Raw genomic sequence first — 19,538 nt, 5'->3', positions numbered from 1 at the left:
GGGGACACGGGCAGGAGAGGAGAGAGTGGGGCCATCACTTCTGGCAACAGCAGAGATTTAGATTGTCTCAGGAGTGGAATAGTTACGCTATCAAAAGCCTTCAAAGCATGAACTCTAATTAGGTTAAAGATGGAAAGAGAAATCACAGGTCATAGACCTGTGGTTAACTAAAAAATGCTGGTATGTGTGAAGCCCATGGTTGTAAGAGCTGGAAGTGGCCAGGAGACATTTGTGAGTCATTTTACTGATCCACAGAGAACAAGAAATCCAGACTACTAATGCATCTGGTTAGTTATGACTAGAGTTAAAACTATTGCAACTGGTAAGGTCAAGCCAGCCAATTCAGTAGCCTTCTTTGCCATAGTTACTGATGCAACAGCTAAAGGTTATGCAATTAGATACAGCACACTTGGATTTCAGAAAGCCAGTTGGTACAGTGCCATGCATAAACATAAAGAAAATATATTGCTTCCCATTTAAGTAAAAATATCATGGTTTAGAAACTAGTTTTCCAGCAGGGAATGGTTGTTAACAGTAAGACCAGCTGAAGAACAGCGTTAGTCCAGGTTTTAGAGAAGGCATGATCTACACCTGTGTTATTTTATACAAAGAAACGAGGGTTATTTGGTACAGCCCCGGACAGCCCTGGTGAAGGTGTCTGTTGAGCGGGGTCAGGTGTGCTGGGGCACCGGCCTGGAGGCTGCAGGAGAGCTGAGCCGAAGGACAGGGAGCTCCGGGGGATCAGGAGATCCGATTCAGCAGATGTCTCATAGACGGGGAGAAGGGCGTGCGTGGTGCAGAAATAAACCTGCCCGACAAGCGGAGAGCCTCAGGTTGTGAGTGAGAACGTCTCGCAATGGTTTCCAGTAAATGAGTGCAATTTGATCCAGTTGCTAAGAAAGCCATTCAACCTGATCTATGTATAAAACATAAAAGTTAATGTTAAACTGACTCTGCCGGCGTGAAAAGCCCTGCTCCCAGTGCGTTCCCTCCTGGTCCCAGTGCATTCCCTCCTGGTCCAAGGGCATTGCCTCCTGCTCCCAGGGCATTCCCTCCTGGTCCCAGGGCATTCCCTCCTTACCACATGAGTGATGAGGCCGGAGGGGCAGCAGACAGCAGAAGTAGTAGTTTCCTTCCCAGTTCCTTCCAGAAGAGATGAAGGAAGAGCCTAAAGGGGCTGCTGGGGTGACCCGCCGTGGTTTGCCTCAACGGAGGGTCCTGTCCGTAGCTGGTAACCAACTTGCACGCAAGCAGGTTTCAAAACTGCTTTAAATCTCTTACTGAGAAATGAGTAGGTGCAAATCATCCACTGCTTACACGCAGGGATTTGAACCTGGTTGCACGCAATGTATTCGTAAATAATTTTACCTGTCGGACCAGGGCAGAGGGTATCTGAAGTGAATTGCAGTAATTGTTGAAGTAGATGAAATGGTTGTGTGCAGCAAAACGACGTGGAGCGAAGGAGTTCACATTTCAGAATGAGATCAGATTTAATTCATTTCGAAATGAGATCACTGGAACCTGCTGCCTGGGTCTTGTTTTCCCTGTTTCAGACTTTCATCCGTGCTGAACTCTTGCCATGACTGAATTCTGCAAAGGTTTCCAGGCAGGTTTCTTGTCCGAGTGCCAGCCTGGTTGGGTAAGCTGATTAGCTATAAGAAGATCAGGGTTTGACAAGGGGTGTATTGCAGGTAAACAGTGAAGCTTTTCCTATAGCTGAGATTTAGCGTAGCTATGAAATATGTTTACATCCTCAGAGGTAAGGAATGGTGCTTGAAGAAGCCCCAGGAAAAATACCAAGAAGTGCATTAAAATGATAAGTAGAGCTGATAAGGTACATGGTGAGAGACTGCGAGGAGAATCAAGCACAGATATGATCACGGCCTATAAATACTGTCAACATGACAGCACAGATGAGCAAAAGGAAGAGTATTTGTTATCTGATGGAAAACAAGCTTTAGGAAGAGCAGTCATCACAGCAGCAGGGCGGTGGAGAGGATCCCCAGGAGCGGGTGACGCTCGTCAGCCGGGATGGAGGGAGATAAGGTCTTGTGGGAAGATAGCAAATACATCTGCAACGTGCAGGGGGTGAGATCGGCTGGAGACCCCTGCTGTCCTCGCCTCCCTCGGTGGTCCTGCGTGGACCAGGAGGTACAAGTGCACCGGAGCGGTCCCTTGGGGGTCCGCAGTATTCCCGGTAAGGAGAGGCATTTGCTGTCACACCGAAGATGTGGAAGGACGGTGTTTGGGGCATGCATCGCTGTTCCTGCCTGTGCTTTCAGGGAGGGTGCTGGCAGGGTGCGGCGGTGGGAGGGGAGGTGGTGGGGACGCCCTTGGGCAAGAGGGACCCCTGCGCCGAGCCTCATGCGGGGCTGCTCCCTCCGGGCGCGGGGAAGGCAGATGGCTGCAGCAGGCTCCGCTCCTCCGCCCTGCCTCCTCTCAGCTATCGCTGCCTGCGGGCAGGAATGCCACATCTGCTCCTGGATCGTGCCTGAGCCCTCCTGGTTTCCAGCCCGGGCTCCGTAAACCCAGAGAGAGGGAAATCTGAAACTGTGGCCATGAGGGAGCTGGGTCAGGGGCAGCCCCAGCCCTGTGCCTGCGTCCCCCCGGGGCTGGGCTGGGAGCAGGCTGACAGTCAGCCTGGCCTGGGAGTTAGCAAGGCAACCAAGGCCTGAAAACCCTGGGGAGGCGTAGGGGAAGGTAGTCCTGCGTCGCACCCAAGCGCCGGAATACGAGCAGGGAAAGCCTTGTCTTTGCGATGGGGACGTAGCACTCGGCCAGCCAGAAGCAGGGCTGGAAAGCTTTGCCATTGATGGCCAGCCGCTGCCAGTTAACCTCTTGGCTCTCCTTCAAAGCCCTTCATCGCCCAAAGCTCGCCCGGTTGTCACGGTGCCCATCGGCGTGGTGGGCGCTGTGCCCACCATGGCACGGGCACTGCCCTTGGCACCTTGGTCCTGGGATCATCAGAGTCCCTGTGCCGCTGCCTCCGGGTCTCTTCCATACCTGGAGCCGAGTGGGTTCCTGATGATGTACTTTAAAAATCCTGATTCCTGATGCATGACAACTCAACAAACGCGTTGAAATTCTTTAATTATCGCTCCATCTCGTATGCAGTATGTCCTGCGTGTCTGCTTGCATTCAGGTGTGGCTGCTGTGGTTGTATTATCACCCTGGGCCTCAGCCGGCCCTTTCTAGGACTCACTTAAATTATGGTTTTAAAGTGTGCCATTGGGGGTGAGCAGACTGGGGGGTCGGCAGGCTGGGCCGATCGTCACAGGTACTCCTGGTGGCAGCTTGGGCTGTCCGTGTCCCTCCTCTTCTGTTACCTGGGAGGGGGTTTGTGTGGAGAAATGGGGGAGGTCTGGGCCCCAGGCTGTGCGAGTCCGGCTGTAGCAGAGTATGGGTCTGGGGGTGTTTCTGAGGATCCCCAGGACAGCCTGCTTTTAATAAAGCTATTGCGCAGGTTGTGAAGACGTGTGCTTCTAGAGCAGAGTGTTTCGGTGCCTAAACGCTGATTTATTGATTACTGCTTCACTGCAGGCTTATTTAGAAACCTTTGGTTCTGGCCTCTTTTTGTGCCTTCCACAGCCTTTTTAAAATTCAGCGTGGAAGGGTGCTGCCTGCCGGCGCTGGAGATGTGCGCAGCACCGGCCTGACCCGCCGGCGGGGTGCAGTGCTGCCGGGCCCGGCCGGTGCTTCGCTCCCATCCCAGCAGCAGTCCGGGACGGACCGCCAGAGGCCTGTGGTCCTGAAGAGTTGATTGGGGTAACTCAGCCGGTCTGGGAATGCGAGCTGGAGACCGAGAGGTGCTGGAGACCAAGAGGTGCTTAGCGGGTTTTTCATTCATCCACTTCACCTTGCTGCGTGCCGCTGGGCTGATAGGGAGGCTCTCCAGACTTGATGTTTGCGAAGCTCTCGAGGTGTTCCTAGGTTCTCCAGGAGCGTAAGCACGACAGTTATGCTGTGCATTTAGAGACACGGCTCTTAGGAAAACTGCCTTGGGAGCGAGTAGCCAGCCTGTGCCGCCCTACCCCAGACAACTGCCCATGGAAAGGTATCTCAACTGACATCAAAGGGGCCAGCAAACGATAGGCATCTTCTAATTGCTGCCTCTCCCTGCCTTCTGACTCGGTACTGCAGGTGGTTGTTCACGGTCTCGGGATCATTATCTTTGCGTGTGCGAGGAGCACAACGTCACTGTCAGCAGCAATCCCACCTCCGGGATCTGTATGATCCAGATAAGGTTGCGTGTGGTGACATTTAAACACCTGAATAGTGTCCCGCTGTTGAAAGAAGGTGAAATGGCGTTTCAGGATCTTGTCTGGAGAGAACCGGCCTGCTGCTGTCCCCAGCCCGCAGCTGGAGTGTGCATTTCCCTTACAAGCGTGCTCAAGCGGGGGCAGGCGAAGGGGAGAGGGGACGCGGGAGGGGATGTGGTGCACCCCGGGGACCCCTCTGGGGTGGAAGGTGGCTGCCGTGCCGTGGCAGCACGGGGAAGCCCCCTCCTCTGCTCCGGACGGAGGTGGCTGGTCCTGAGCTCCAGTCGCTCACCTCCTCCTGCGTCCCAGCGTGGCCCCGCACCGAGCCCTGCCCTTCGGTGCCTTGTGATTCACTGGCGCTTTTGGGGCCAAAGACGACATTTAGAGGGAATGTTTCTGAATAACCCTGTCAACAGAAATTCACATAAAACAATTAAAGCAACCGCAGCCACGTTGCCTTGGTTTGCTCATGTCTGACTCTGCTTGAGCCCGAGCCTTTTGCGGTCCCTCACGTTTCCTTTCTCTCTCTCCGCAGAATGCGATGAACTTGCCGCCTGACAAAGCCCGGCTGCTGCGGCAGTACGACAACGAGAAGAAGTGGGAGCTCATCTGTGACCAGGTAAGGGTGGCCGGAGGGTTTTTGGCAGACATCCAGCTGAGAGCACAAACTGGGTTTTGTCAGCAATGTCCCTGGGCTTAGAAAGGGACCTTGCAGAGGACACGTATTTGAACAGATTCAAACATTCATTTCTTCTTTGGCCTCATGCGCCTTTGCTGGTAACAACTCATAGGAGCCTTGTAACAATAATTCCCTTTTTTGCCCCGGAGTGCTATTTCTTTCCCCTCTGATGTTACCATCACCCCTGTGCCTGTTTCCCCTGGGTGGTGAATGCTGCCTATTTTCCCTGGCACAGACTGGAAGAGTCTGACCAGCAGTCACCTCCCAGCGAGTGCTTTGAGTTTGGTCTGTCTTGCCCTGTGTAACACGAACGAATGGTCTCGATCCAGTGGGTATCTGGCTCTCCACATCACGAGCCGTTGTCGCAGTTGGCGGTAGCTGTCGCCTTCAGGGAGATGCGATGGTGATGCAGCCTGAGCTCCTCTTTGCCTCCAGCGGCTGAACAACAACTTCGGATTAAGCAGCACCATATGCTGAGGCATCTTTTGTGCATGAGCTCTGCCGTGGCGTGCAGACTTGGCAGCAGTATAGAACAATTAACAGGTTGGCTCTGCCATGACAAATGAACAGAAACGGCATTATTTAGAGAAAGTGAAGCATGCAAAAGGTAGGATGTGCATTTGTGAGCCAACAGCAAAACCAGGTTCTGCCATAAACTTCAAAAGTAATCGCTAATGAAAATAATTGATCCAGGACTGAGAAAGTAGGATGTTGCCTTGAAATGTAAACACGGTGGTACCAGGATGAGAGTTTGGCAGAAGGCAGAGTCATGCTGTGAGGTCAGGAACATTTTAATAAATAGATTTGTGGGACATTTCCTATTTAGCTATTACAGTGGCAGAGCCTCTGATAAAATCCAACTACCTTAAAGTAAAGCCGAATAAAGAATTACTTGCTTTTTTCCATGAGTTTTCTGTGCAGGAAACCTAAAGTGTTGAGCTCTTTAAAGTTGCAGTGTAGTGAGACACTGAACAAATTGCTTAATCTACTGTAAGTGATTTGTTTGATGGATGTTTGCTTAGAGCATGCACACTCAGAGCATGGACATGGAAGTGTGAGCTTTGTGCTGGAGTCTGCGTGCTCTGCTTGCACCGAGCTGGCAGCAGGGCAGGCAGAAGCAGTTAGATCACAGCCTCGATGTGCAAACTCCCACCTCGGAGCGGATCCACCCTTTGCAACGTGCAGCTGCTGCTGATTCACTCCTGAACTCTACAGCAGGATAGGAGGGATGAGCAGATGGAAACGCAGTGAAGGAAATTTGCAATCTGGAATAATCACGTATCTTAATAGCTCCTTGCACAACACTGAGTCCACCCCCGGGTTGGGATGAGTCTGCTTCCCGTCGCTTGGAGGGGGTGGGCAGAGAAGCAGCGCAGGACTGTTGTAACCAGCACTGCGGAGCCCAACGCTGCGAGGATCCCGAAGAGGACGGGAGGTGACGGTGTGCCACCCTTCCAGGGTCCGGCCATCCGAGGGGACGTGCTTGGGCAATAAGGGGCTGCGTATCGGTGATCTGTCGCAGCTCCCCGCCTGCCCTGGCATCCCTGGTGGGTGCTTGCCAGCCGCTGTAAATTAGAGCAGTGTGAAGCAGGTGTCTGTAAAAGCACCGTAATACAGCATATGGGGTGTGAAATATTTATGTCTGTCCCCGTAATGATGGTGCGTGGCTAAAAGTACTTCCAGGAATAGATTTTGTACAGAATGTGTGTTTTTAGTGTGGATGCAAATTTTGACAGCTATTTTCTATTGGTATCACCCCTTACACCATTTTCACCCATTTTTGCTTAGCGAAGGACTGAGGATGTAAATTAATGTAACAGCTTGAGGAAATTAACTCCTAGCCTCCTGTGCTGGTTTTCAACTTATGTCTGGAAGGAAAAAGGAAAGGGTCCAGAGATTGCTCTTAAATATTTTCTAAATAGTCTGTAAGGGAGATTCTGGTCATTTGTCTGTGAAATATTTTGAGAATATTAGGGGAGTGAGTTTGGCTCCCAAAAGGAACTCTCACTTTTGCAGAAGTGAGATTACGGAAAGTGGGGAACTACCAGTTTCATGATGATGATGATGATAGTAATAAATAATAATCTGCCGATTGTGCCCATTCTCATGAATCAATGTAAGGGTTGCTGGGCTGGTTGTGGGGGACTCCATCCCATGTGGTATTTTCTGTCCCTTTGTCTATAAACCTTGCAAGTCATCTAAGCGTTGCTGCTGCTGTCCTGAAAGCTTGCTCCCTACCTCTTTGGCTTGGTGTACGAGGAGGAGAAAAAGAGCAAACCCAGGATTCCTGTAGCCCATCCTGGAGAGGGCCAAGCGGTGGGTCAGGCAGGGAAGGTCACCGCTGGGAAGGATCCAGGCAGGGAAGAGGATGGGCTTTCCTGGCATGGCGAGCCACCCTTTTGGTGTGCTCTAGGCCTCTTTATCCAGCTGGGTGCCAGGAGGTGTTACACAGGGGGCACGGATGTTGAGGGAGGAGGCTGGGGACATCTTACAAAGTTCTTCGTTGCCCTCTAATGGCAAATTGTGGCAGGGGCATCACCGTGTCCTCACCTTTGGAGGCACTGGAGGTGTGCGTGGGGAATAACGAATGAGACCCAAGATTTACATCATGTGATTTACATCCAAAATATCCTCACGGAGATATCTGTAGAACTCTCTCCCTTTCCTAATGTGCTGGTTTTGACTGGGATAGAGTTAATTTTCTTTACAGTAGCTAGTATGGGGCTGTTTTGGATTTGTGCGGAAAACAGTGTTGATAACCCAGAGATGTTTTAGTTGTTGCTGCGTAATGTTTGCACTGGTCAAGGGCTTCTCAGCTCCCCGTGCTCTGCCAGGGGCAGAAGAAGCTGGAGGGGGCACAGCCAGGACAGTTGATCCAAACTGCCCAAAGGGCCATTCCACGCCATACGGCGTCATGCTCAGTGTATAAAGCTGGGGAAGAAGAAGGAAGGGGGACGTTGGGAGCGATGGCGTTTGTCTTCCCAAGTCACGGTTACGCGTGCTGGAGCCCTGCTTTCCTGGAGATGGCTGAGCACCTGCCTGCCCATGGGAAGCAGTGAAGGAATTCCTTGCTTTGCTTTGCTTGTGCGCAGCTTTTGCTTTCCCCATTAAACTGTCTTTATCTCAGCCCACGAGTGTTCTCACTTTTACCCTTCCGATTCTCTCCCCCATCCCACCGGGGGGGGAGCGAGCGGCTGGGTGGGGCTGGGTTGCTGCCTGGGGTTAAACCACGACAGCTAATGAAACTCCTAATGAAGGCCGGTGCTGGCTGTTTGGGAGGCTGGTGGCCAGTGTGGAGCTCACTGGGCTGGCGGTGGCTTTCTCCAGCAGCCCTGCTGGGTGGGGGTCCTGTGCCACCCCTCAGCTTTGCTTCCAGGGGGCTCGGGCCCCTCCGTGCCCGTGTCGGGTAATTACACCTAAACCAAGGCCACGTGTGGTGCGTTGGCGGGGCACCATGTTCTGCTTTAGGGTTAATTTGTGACTAAGAGGTGTGCAGGTACGAGCCCTGTTGGAAACACAGCCCCAGGTGAGAAGGTTGTGCCACACCAGTCCCCGAGTCCTCCGGCTTTCTGGGTGAAACCCCGGCTCTGCCGAAGAGCAGGGTGGCATTCCCCTGGGAGGGGAGGGCGACCTGGGCTCGCTGCCTGGCTGAGCATCGTGGTGGAGGGGGCCGCAAGCACAGAAATCTGGTGGTGTGAGGTTAGGCTACCAAAACCAGACAGCGTTCAAGATAGCCTGGAGAAGAATAACATCTGAAACCACAGAGGGACTGTCGAACTTGTGTTCATTTACACTTAGGTTCAACAAGTGTTGACTGTAGTGGTGAGATCCTTCTCTAAATGAAGCAAAAATGTTAATCACCAAGCTCTCTGTTATATCGTAAAAGAGGTCGGTGCACACTAGCGTGTGCTACGCACCCACACACCCTTTAAGCCAGGCTTGCTTCTGCACCCCTTCCTCCTCTGCCACTGTTCATCGAGCTCTGCAAAGGGAAGATGGCATGCAGCCTTCCCAGCCTTCCCCTCCATAAACCAGCTCTGGGGAGAGGCAGATTCTTGATATTATTTTTATTTTTGTTTCTTGTGAGATTGTGCACTATGGACTGGTTGAGAGCGTAACCGCACAGAGCCGCGGTGGTCCATGCCTGCCGTTTTAACGTCCAGAGCACCGGGGAGTGCTGACAAATATCTAGGTGTCCTTTGGATTTGGGCTGGGAGTTCCTGTAAAGGCGTGCGGGGCCGTGTCCAGGCTGCAGGCGGTGGAGCGGTGCGGGCAGCCCTCCTGCGTGCCGCCCGTGGCTCTCGGGGGGTGGCTGGTGAAGAAGGGGACAGGCGGTGACTGCTGGAGGGCACTGAGCTGAGGATCAGGGTTTCGCGGGGATGCTGTGCTGTTTGTTGTTTGACAGAAATATCTCAGGTGAGCCCCAAACCACTCCTCAGAAACGTGATGAAAGGTCGGTGATTGAAAAGCGGCACCTCACGCTGTGTGTTACCATATGGTGCCATTTTGCAGCAGAGATCTGGATTTTTTTGACAACGTTCAACCAAGCGTTTTCCATATCTTCGCGCATGCTGCAGTAGCCATTTACGGCTCTGTTTTGAGAGCCTTTGCGTAAAAAAAAAGTTTTGTATACCGTTGAATCTCCCCTGTTGTGGGTAAAATACAGGCTAGAAAATCCGCTGTTTGATTGAGCTCGCGAGCATTTGGACGGTAGAGACGCTCACAGCTTCGTTTCTGCCACTGGCTGGCCCTGAGAGAGGTGGCTCCCTGAAAATGGGGCGGTGTGAGCGATGGAGCAGTTGGAGGTGCAGGCACGGGGCACGAGGGGTCCGAGGGTCTGCGGCGCGGGGCCGGGCAGGGGTTGGCATCTCCGGCCTCGCAGGGAGCATCCGCGGCTCTCGCACCTCCAAGCCAGGTCCTGCGCTGGTGACCTGGTTTTTGCAGAAAATTAATAGTGGGGGAAACGGATCCCTCTGCCCCTTAATTAGTGCAGAGATGAATGGCTGCTGTCGTTTCATTCCATAATAAGACATCTGAGGTGACGTACTGTCCCGCTGGCGGGATTGCCGGGGCCAGGACTGAGCCGCCCTCCAGGTCTGTGCGGGATGGGGGACGAGTGGTGGAAACGTGCACCACGTTTATGATGTGTTTGTGCCTCGGGAGGGAGCAGACACTGGTCTCCAGCCCGGCTTGTCCACCTCCTTTCAGCAGCGTTCGCCGTCCATGTGCTTTATGCGCTCCTAGCAGTTACTGCCTGCCCGCTGGGGTGCCTGACAAGCCTGGGTACCCAGTCGGATGCACTCTGGGTTTACCTAGCATATAGGAATCCTAAGAACGAAACAAGTTAGCAAGGGTAATAATAACAACAACAACATATGTCACTAATGCAGAAAATGTCCTGAATATTTTTGGAAGCAAAAGATCTCTGGAAAAGCCACAATTTCCTGGTTATGGAATTAATATGTTTTCCAGATTTGGGTGAACAAGAGATGTGTCGAGTTCTTTGTAGGATCACGTGGAAGGGGAAATGCAGAAATCCGGCAGTTTCTCTTTGCTGCTGAAGCAAAGCCCCCTGCCCCCTTTTTTTTGTATCCATCAGAAAAGAAGTGCTAATTCTGGAGATTGCTGGTAGAAGCAGCACAGGAGCGGTGTTGTGCTCCCCCATCCAAGCTTTTTCCCTGAATTCTCATCTTTTATTACCCTAAAGGGAGGTGCTGGGGACCAGGTCATCTCACTGCTCTCCGGTGCGGTGCTGCTGCCGCGGGCTCCTTGCATGTGCTTCCCTGTGCTTGGCTGTCGTTCTGGCTTATCACACCACTCCTCAGCAATTTTTCAAGTAAGAAAGGGCCTTTTATCTTTGGGAAATTAAGTTAGTTTGCTTTCTAGATGGCTGACAAAGGCAGGGTCGAGTTATTGCTGGTCTGCGCCTTTCTCCTTTCAGGGCTGTAGCTAGTGTTGGTGCTTATATGAGTCACGTAGTGGAGATAAAATAGGTTTAATGGGGATTTATTAACTTTGTTGTGTCTGAATGGCCCAGTCCTGGGGCGACCGGGAGGGGAAGCCACCATGTCCCAGTCGTGATGTCACCCACTGGCTTACGCTTTGTGCTCGGCGAAGTTTGGAGACTCAAATAGGGATTTTAAACTTTATATGTGTGGGGTAGAAATCCCCAACCTCCTCGTTCAAATAGCGTTAAACCCCTTGCCGTATAAATTCTTATTTTGAAAGCAGATTTGGCTGGTGAGCGATTGCAAATTGCCAGGAGCGGAGAGGAGGAACAGACGGGAAAAAGCAACAATTTTTAACTCATTATTGATGGTATCTAAGGCAAGTGGATTACGTGTGAACAGCAGTGCCTCAGTGTTAGCCGGGAAGCGTGTTTGTCTCTACAGGGAGGAAAATGCTCTCAAGAAGGACCAGAGGACCTTGAGAGGACCCTGGGTTGGCCAACCTGCACAGTCGCTTACAGCATTCATGGCAAGTGAAGTATCAGACTGCAGTCACGCTGGTCTGACGAGCACCGGGCCTTCCCACCCCGTGTGAGCTCTGGCAGGGCATCAGTTTTTTGGGAGGACGATGGCCGCAAGCAGACGTTCAGGGTGTCCCCGAGGCGTCGGGGAGCCTCGGGCTGCCGTCGCTGCACAGCACCGAGCCCTGGTTCTTGCAGCTTGCGACGTATCAGCCTCTAATATGAAACAGTCAAAGCTGGATAAACCGAGACAGTAATCATAGCCAGGAAAGGGCAATTTTAAAGGCTAATCCCTCATGGCTTTCCAAAGCAGAAAAAACACTTTAAGGGGCTATAAAAATGTTTCCAGGACTAGTGGATGTTTACCACAAGTGGTTCTTGGTCACTAGTTAGAGAAGAGCATTGCTGGTATCTGCTGTTCATGGATAATGTCTTTGAAATCCTTCAACCCAAATAATTCCACTATACGGTAATGAGCAGCATCTTTTTTAATGAAGTAGCTGTAGAAATTATTACATAAATACATAATTACAGCTAGGTTTTAAGAAAACAAACAAAACATACAGTATCTGCATCACAGCCTACTAAATGTGCTCGCTGAGTCTCTTTAAGCATTTCATTTTGAAGACTCCAGATATTAAAACTGGCAGTTAGGAAAAGCTCCTGTCACTTTAGCAGATGATGGCTGATTAGTTAGCAAGAGAAATAAATCCATAAGAGTAAAACAGCTTCTCTGGAGGATTAGACTAAACACAGCAGAGCTACACTGGCATGAAGAACCCCCCAAAAAGGGAGGGAATAAATACGAGAGCTAATGTGGAGCCTTGTTAGTCTGGGACTCTGCTGTGCCTGCTGCTCGCTGCCGCTCTCGCGTTGCCCACCGCTCTTCGGGAGCGGACCTTCGGCTGGGTGCTCCACCGCTTCGCTCCGTCACTTGCAGATGCAAAGAATGAGATTTGGACGTGGTTATTAAGCGGCACGGTGAAAACACTTCTACCTTGTTTTTTTGCAGAGAAAGGGCATAGTGATTCAAATGTTGTGATGTCTCTGGAGCGAATATAAAACTGTTGAGGGGGGAAAATGCGAAACGGTGGTGGTCTCCGAGGTCCAGATACCTCTATAACTCTTTACTAGTCTACAGCAGGCCAGATTCTCATTTACAGCAAAGTGGGGTTTTTGTCTGTTTGCAAGTGTGAAGAAGTTTTAAAATGGATGGAAATGGCTTCTAAATAACTTATATTTATGCCCACTGTAAAGCCACAGTCCACAGTATCCTGAGGGGGCTGTAAGTCTGACTGAGAAACTGGCCTAACAGTGTCCTGGAAAAAGTGCATAAATTAAGCTAGCAATTAAGGTACTTTGAATATTGGTGTCTTATTCTTTTAACTGATTTATTTTACGTGCTTTTTTAAAAATTTATTTTTTTTTATTTTCTTTAAAGTCCCTGTCAACATCTGTGGGTGTTCCTACTCCCATTTTCCGGAGAGTTGGATGCTAGGGCTGCCCATTGCACACCTCTCGGGATGTGGCAGACGATTTCTGCTTGCGCTGGTGGAGCTGCGTGCCGGAGCCTTGGCACACCGTTTCCAAACCTGTCTGTGACTCCGTGCCTCTGCCTCGTGCCTCTGCCTTTCCCCACACAGCCGTAGCAGTGCCGATTAGCAGCACATTTAAGTGCAAGGGTGCGACAGGGACTGTCTGACCTGTGCGGGCCAGCCGGGATGAGACTGGCTCGAAGCGTCCGTGCCTGTAGAGACGAGAGGAAGCCGTGGCGGTGGGCATGGTGCTGGGGGAGGACGGAGCAGGACAGACACCCTCGGTGTCACTTTGGCCAGAGAGGAGCTGGCAACAAAGAACTTTGCATTTTCTGAACGGTTTTTTAGTTAAAAAGGAAATGCCAATTCCAGGACTGTGTTTGGCTCGTACATGTGAAGGTGCATGGAAAAAAAATCCAGTTGTAAAAGAGGAAAGACATGTCTGCTCTCTGTCTTACAGAGCTCTCGCCCGGGGCTGATGGACCACAGGGCAGACTTTTTGGTTCATTTTTTCCTTCTGACCATGATGAATTACTTTTTTTACAGCAAGCAGCAAGATAATAACAGGAACAACTTTTGGTGTTCAGACAGTACGTTCTGGTAACTGGGCAGCAGTGTACTATTCATTATGAAATAACTTTCAGATAATGTAGTCAAAATTGCATCCTGACCTAATAAAGGGAGGTTTCAAGTATCAGTTATAAAACGCGAAATTTCGGGAGGAAATTATTATGAGATCTTTCCTCAAGGGAAGGGGCAGAATAGTTTAAAATTCTTCCAAGATACAAATAGTATCAGAACTTTTGGTAATGCTCTTAACAGGTTTGGACATAGCATACTCTTTGCAGAACAACTCGTGTTTCACAGCGGCTTTTGTAGGATAAATTTCAGGCTGGCTGTGCAACTGGTAAAAAAGCAAGCAAAAATCAAGCAGCTCTCAGAATACAAACCTTACAGACCTTATATTTGTCAGTAAAATCTTTAATTGGATTCTGAATGTGGTTGATTCTGGATTGCAGACCAAGTGTCCCCCTGTAAGGTGAGGCGTTGGGAAACCTTTGGTGAGAAGTGAGTCTCAAAAGCAGGTGGGAATCTCTTGGCACTGGGCTAGCAGCGGGAGAGGTGGGAAGGGAAATCAGGCACGCTGCTGGTGTACAACAGAAAAGCAGGAAAGCAGGCATGGATAAGGAGATGCTTTACACGGGTAAAGCCCACGATCATGGACAACCTGCCTTTCTCCACGTTCTGAGGTTGTTAAGACTCCAACCTTAGTGGGGCGGAGAGGCATGTGGTGGTTTCTGGGCTTTCCCAGTGGGACAGGGATGGGCATCTGGTCCATAATTTGCCTGTGGTGGTGTAATGGTGGTCTCGGTAGCGTTTGCTGGCTTGCTTCCCACCATGCTGGACGTCCCTCAGCTCTGCCCTCGTGTGACACAGGTCCTGAAGGAAACCCTCGGAATCTCTGGCAGCCGTGGGTGGCTGGGACGAGCTCAACCACCGACATGCTCCCCATGCACGCCGCGCTAGCAGAAGCAGCGTGGGGAGCTGACCCCAAGGCACGATGAACGCGTTGGTGCTCAAGCGTTGCGTTGACGTAGGAAGCGGGATGCTGCTGTGATTGGGTGTATTTATGTAGAATAAACAAGCCCTCCTGCGTGGTGGCTGGGCAGGGCTGGTAACGAAGTCTTGCATCGTTATTGCTGGGAAAGCTGGCCAGGCTCGTGCGTGCTTTGTAATGGAAATAAAGACTGAACGCTGGTCATCGTTTGCATACGGGGCTCCACCAGGATGAGCTGAACTCACCGTGGCCCAAATACTGTGTGACCGCTTTGCGCCCATGGCAGGGGAGGCTTTGCCTGTGCCCGTGTGGCCCTCTGCCCCCGCCAGTCCGGTCCCCTTCCCTGTGAACGGGAACCTGCCGCAAGGGTTGGGCTGGGACCTGGTGGGCCGCTTACAAAGACAATCCAATTGAATATCATGGAGTTAAAATATTACTTGTTTATTGCTAACATACTACTCTTGCATTCATTTTTCTGGAGTCTGAACAGTGAAATGATGTGACTTCTCCCGTGAATAGACCGTGCAGCCTGTTTTTAGGCTTGTTCCAAATGGTAAAAAAGGTATCTCAGTTTTTGTGGGGATGGCTTTCAATCAAACACGGACAGGCATCCACTCTTGTAACGCTTCTCTTTTCTCTCAGTACTCCTGGCTAGCAGAAACCCTGTTGTTTCAGATGTGTGTGTTTGTATGTGTAACTAAAATTCAAAATTGTCATTGAATAGGTAAGGTATATTTTTATGCGTCCTATATAAATGTCAAATTTCTGAATATCAAGATACATGTAAATATATTTTATTTGCATGCATATTATATATGCATAGATTATATACTTATGAATATAAGGTATGTACCTATAAAGCTATGTTATAAATATATACTGTTTGAATAGATATGTGTGTGCATGCATTCTATATATATAGTAAGTAAATATAGAGGATGTTATAAAATGGCTGATGTTTATTCTTGTATCCTTTGCAGGAAAGATTTCAAGTGAAGAATCCTCCACATACATACATCCAGAAGTTGAAGGGCTATCTGGACCCGGCTGTAACCAGGAAGGTGAGGAGCGTCCTGTTTCCTCTTGCCCGTCCCTCGGCGAGGATGGTCCCGGGGTCCGGGTTCCTTCCTGCCTTTGTGTAAAAGGCCCCGTAAAAGTCTCTGAGAAGCGTCTCGGAGATGGAACAAACTGCAGAGAGAAGCAAGGAGAAATTGGAAAGACGCTGCAGTTTTCCCAGCTCAGAAAGGAGGGCAGATGTTGCAAAGCAAAGGAGCATCTGACACATGAAACAACTTGTTTTAATAGCTTTAGCTTCAATAGCCTGACAAATTATCACTGAGCTGTACTTTAGGTCTGACTTTTCATGTGGGCAGAGCTGGTGGTGAATAAAACCTCTGTCGGAGGGCACTTTTCTCACCCGTGTGAAGGGGATGTTGAAGTTTTGAGTCCTTTTCTCTGGGCGTTTGCGTGACGGACGTTCAGTACAGCTGCCACCGTTCACCTCTCGCTTGCAGTCTCACCTGAGGTTTCAGGGTTGTGAAGTAAAGACGTAACCTGGGGTGTATTTACATGGCAGAGCCTCATCCATCCTTCTGCATATTATTTTTGTCCAAAATAGTTTGATAATCACTCATGAAAGACTCAAGCAGTTCACTTGGCTTTTCACGTGAATGTCGTGCATCCCTGAATGTGGCTTCTGTACCGCGATGTATTTGTGGCTGGTTCTGATATTTCTGCACCACTCTGATGGGCTTAGTAATAGCTTCCAGGATTTTAGAATAACAGTAAACCTACATCCCATTTAGAGGACCATTGCTGAACCTTTGGTATTTAACCACTTTGGATATCAGCTCATATCCTGTGTTGATAGTTATAATAGCCTTTAAAAAAAAAAAAACAAAAAAAAAGGCAGCGAGAGCGTAGCAGATCCTGCCGTTGACTGCCTCTGCCTTGTCCTCAACAATCGCTGCTTTGTGTTGCCGTACAATTAGCTGAGGTTGGTGCCCTGCAGTAAAATACGTGTCCTGACACAGGGCTGCCGGGCCGGGGCCGCTGCAGCCGCAGCGGAGGTGCACCTCCGGCCCCGCGAAAGGCGAGGGGCAAACGCTGGGTCCCCTGTGCTCCTGCACGCCGTCGCTAGCTCCTGCCTTCAAGGCTGCAGTAATGTCTTCTGACAGTGCTTCTCTTGTTGGAGGCTCTGACAAGGAGTAGGAAAGCATTTAGTAGGAAACCTTTAAATTTGCCTGTAGCTGATTATAGGGTTTTTTTAAAAAAAATGGTGAACAGGGGTCTTTGTGTTTTTCTCCTGAAGGGTTTTTGAAATTCGTTTAGTGTTTGGCTTTGCTCTGTGGTTACTCTGTGGGCACACATTGAAGCCTTTCTTATCCTAATACCACTACAAGAGTCCCATGACAAATGACAAAACCGAAGGAGCCTAAAAATAACTCCATTGAGTTCCTCTCTTTTGTTGCGTTATTCTGTATCACCAGCAGCCTTTCCTCAGCCGGGGCTGCGAGGCAGAAAGATTTACGAATGGGCTTCTGGACGGATGCGCGATATTGTGGGGAGAGCTCATATTACCAGGATTATTGCTGTAATTGAGGTGGTGTCAGCGTTTTTGCTGATCCCCAGCGTGGCCAAGAGAGGGTGGCTCCAAACGCTGCTGCAAAATGTGCATTTCGGCTTGTAATTGGGGTCATAATGGCTCTTCCCGGGAAAACAATTGCTTTTCGTCTGAGCTGAATTTTTGAAACAGGAAAATAAAGGTGTCGAAATGACACATTTTTAAAGAAATTGCAGTTTGGTGGCTCCTCGAGCCCAGTAAGGCACAGAGCTGGTGCATCGCTCTCTGCCGTGGTCGCAAGGAGCAGCCTGGCCTCGCTGGGGGAGGACGGTCCCGCGTGGGAACGTGCTGCCTATTTCTGCCATGCCCTCCCACCCCTCTCTCCTGGCTGCCTCTTGCTACCTCAATATTTTACCTCTACTTCTAGAGAGGTAAGGTTTTATATTGCTTGTGGTAATATTGTGTAAACTCGCTAGGGAGAGAAGGCACTGTGTTTTTGTACTCTGAGCTAATTAACTGAGGTCCAGAGAAACTGTATGTCTGATCTCAACTAGCTGTTTCAAAGTAAAAATTAATAGTGCCTTGTGTCTACTAGGACTTTAGTGAGACATCTGTTTTGGTCTGCCAGTGGCTTTCTGAGCTGGGATTTAGTCTTACCTCGGGTAAGCCAGTGGTGCTAACTAGCATGCGATAAAACCCTGGTGAAAAAGGCAGCTGATAATTTTCATACAGGTCAGCAAGGCAAGGTAAATCCTGTCCTTTCATCCTCTTCACCTCAATAAATGAACTCGTGAGAATTATTAACTGCCAAGTAGTCCCCCTGATTTTATTGTGGTGCACTGAGAACAACCCCTTTTTTCCCTAGGATTCAAAGCATAGTCCTACTTGCAGCAGCCTTGCTTGTGTCCTGAACATTTGTAAGCCCTTTCCAAACACATCAAGTCTGTGTGTGTGATAACTGATGACCAAGCTGGTTGCTAAGTACTGCAATTCCAAGATGATTATCATTGTCCGTCCACTTCTGCTCTCATTTAGCTTGTTCACGAATGAGAATTTACCAAAACAACTGCTCCAGAAGAATTTATCCAGCTGTTTTAGTAGATTTCTATGGGTAAGGAGCACCAGGCAGGAGAGAAGACACCAGTCTCTCTCCAGCTGGGAGAGGAGGAGGCATCGCTGGCTTGCTCTGTCTGCACACCGAAGGTAGCCCTGCTCCAAGTTGGTTTTGCAGAGGACGGAGAGGAGCTGCTTGACTCTCCTCGAGACGAGTCGGTGTGCGTTTAGAGGTCTTCTGCCGTGACCGGAGCCTGCTTTGAGCCATGGAGTGAAGTGGGGCTCCCACTGCGTCCCGGAGAGGTTTTCCCAGGTCGCCCTTTCTGCTCCCATACGGAGGTGACGTGAAACCTCATCTCCTTTCTGCTGCGTTGCTCCCCAGTGTTTTACTTCTGACGTTTTATGGCCTTTTCCCAGCATCTAATTTTGCAGATACAATTTAGCATGCACAAATTATTAAAGCATGCAGATGGCAGCACATGTGTATTTCATTACTGGCTCGCACCCACAGATTCGGTAATTATATAGAAATCATGGCAGTTTTTTTGGTGTGGGTGTAAAGTCTCGAAAGCGAGATTAAAGCACCAGGCTGAGAATGAGGCCCAAATGCTGTAGTTCTCAATGGAGAGTTTGATACTAAAACAAAGCTTGTATTGTAAAGGAACGTTTATTTATCTACAGGCTTTTAATTTTCTAAATCCTGGAAACTCAAAAATGTGCATGGGAACAGAAGTTATTTTTCTGAGTATGTTTTTGTTGACTGCTGGACTATTGTTGTTGCATTCCTCAGGATTTAGAGGGGTTCTCAGTTTACCTTCATGTTTTTTTTATTCATTCTGCACTGCGTGAGATGTTGATGTTTTTAATAGCATCACATGAGTCTAATTGTTATTTTTGCCTGCTCACTCAATTACAGAAATTCAGAAGACGAGTCCAAGAGTCTACTCAAGTACTCCGAGAACTGGAAATTTCTTTAAGAACAAATCACATCGGGTAAGAATTTTTCATGTCCTCTGGTCTAAGATTTTGTTTTTTACATCTACTGATGGATGGATGCCTTTGAGAAAATATCTCTTTGCATGCCAAGCAGTGATACCACTTGATTGATCGTTAAAGCCTGAAGGGCTCAGTTAAGGGATAGCTGGGCATCTCAGGAGAATAATTCAGCTTTAATCCTTTCATGATAGGGTTCATCCACATCTCTGTGAAGGCTGCGAAAAGATTGCAGTCAACTTCTGCTCACCCTAAGTCAGTCAGAGCAGCAGTGAGCATGACTGTGTCTAGAATAGTAATAGTATTGCAGCTATAAATATATATATATAAAACCCCCGTGCTGTTTTATAGCTTTAACATGATGCAGTTCATGAAGCCTGGCTGTGAGTAATATTCCCAGCATTTCACTTCTACAAAGCACAGAATTCC

The 19,538-nt window shown here is 49.6% G+C and overlaps 1 protein-coding gene across 6 annotated transcripts in view; it reads left to right on the top strand.

Annotated features, from left to right (window-relative positions):
* The window catches only part of FMNL2 (formin like 2), a 155,277-nt gene that overhangs the window by 76,678 nt on the left and 59,061 nt on the right, over positions 1-19,538 (top strand). For 5 of the 6 annotated variants that reach the window (XM_072874790.1, XM_072874793.1, XM_072874791.1 and 2 more), the window contains exons 2-4: positions 4,795-4,878; positions 15,481-15,561; positions 19,033-19,109. In XM_072874790.1, coding sequence (XP_072730891.1) covers positions 4,795-4,878; positions 15,481-15,561; positions 19,033-19,109 — 242 coding nt within the window. Of the gene's footprint in view, positions 1-2,145; positions 2,198-4,794; positions 4,879-15,480; positions 15,562-19,032; positions 19,110-19,538 lie in introns of those variants that run through there. The other variant, XM_072874794.1, reaches the window with a different exon arrangement.

The sequence above is a fragment of the Ciconia boyciana genome, chromosome 10 (genome assembly GCF_034638445.1).
Source record: "Ciconia boyciana chromosome 10, ASM3463844v1, whole genome shotgun sequence".
NCBI lineage: Eukaryota > Metazoa > Chordata > Aves > Ciconiiformes > Ciconiidae > Ciconia > Ciconia boyciana.
This window is presented reverse-complemented; position numbering and strand designations above follow the sequence as displayed.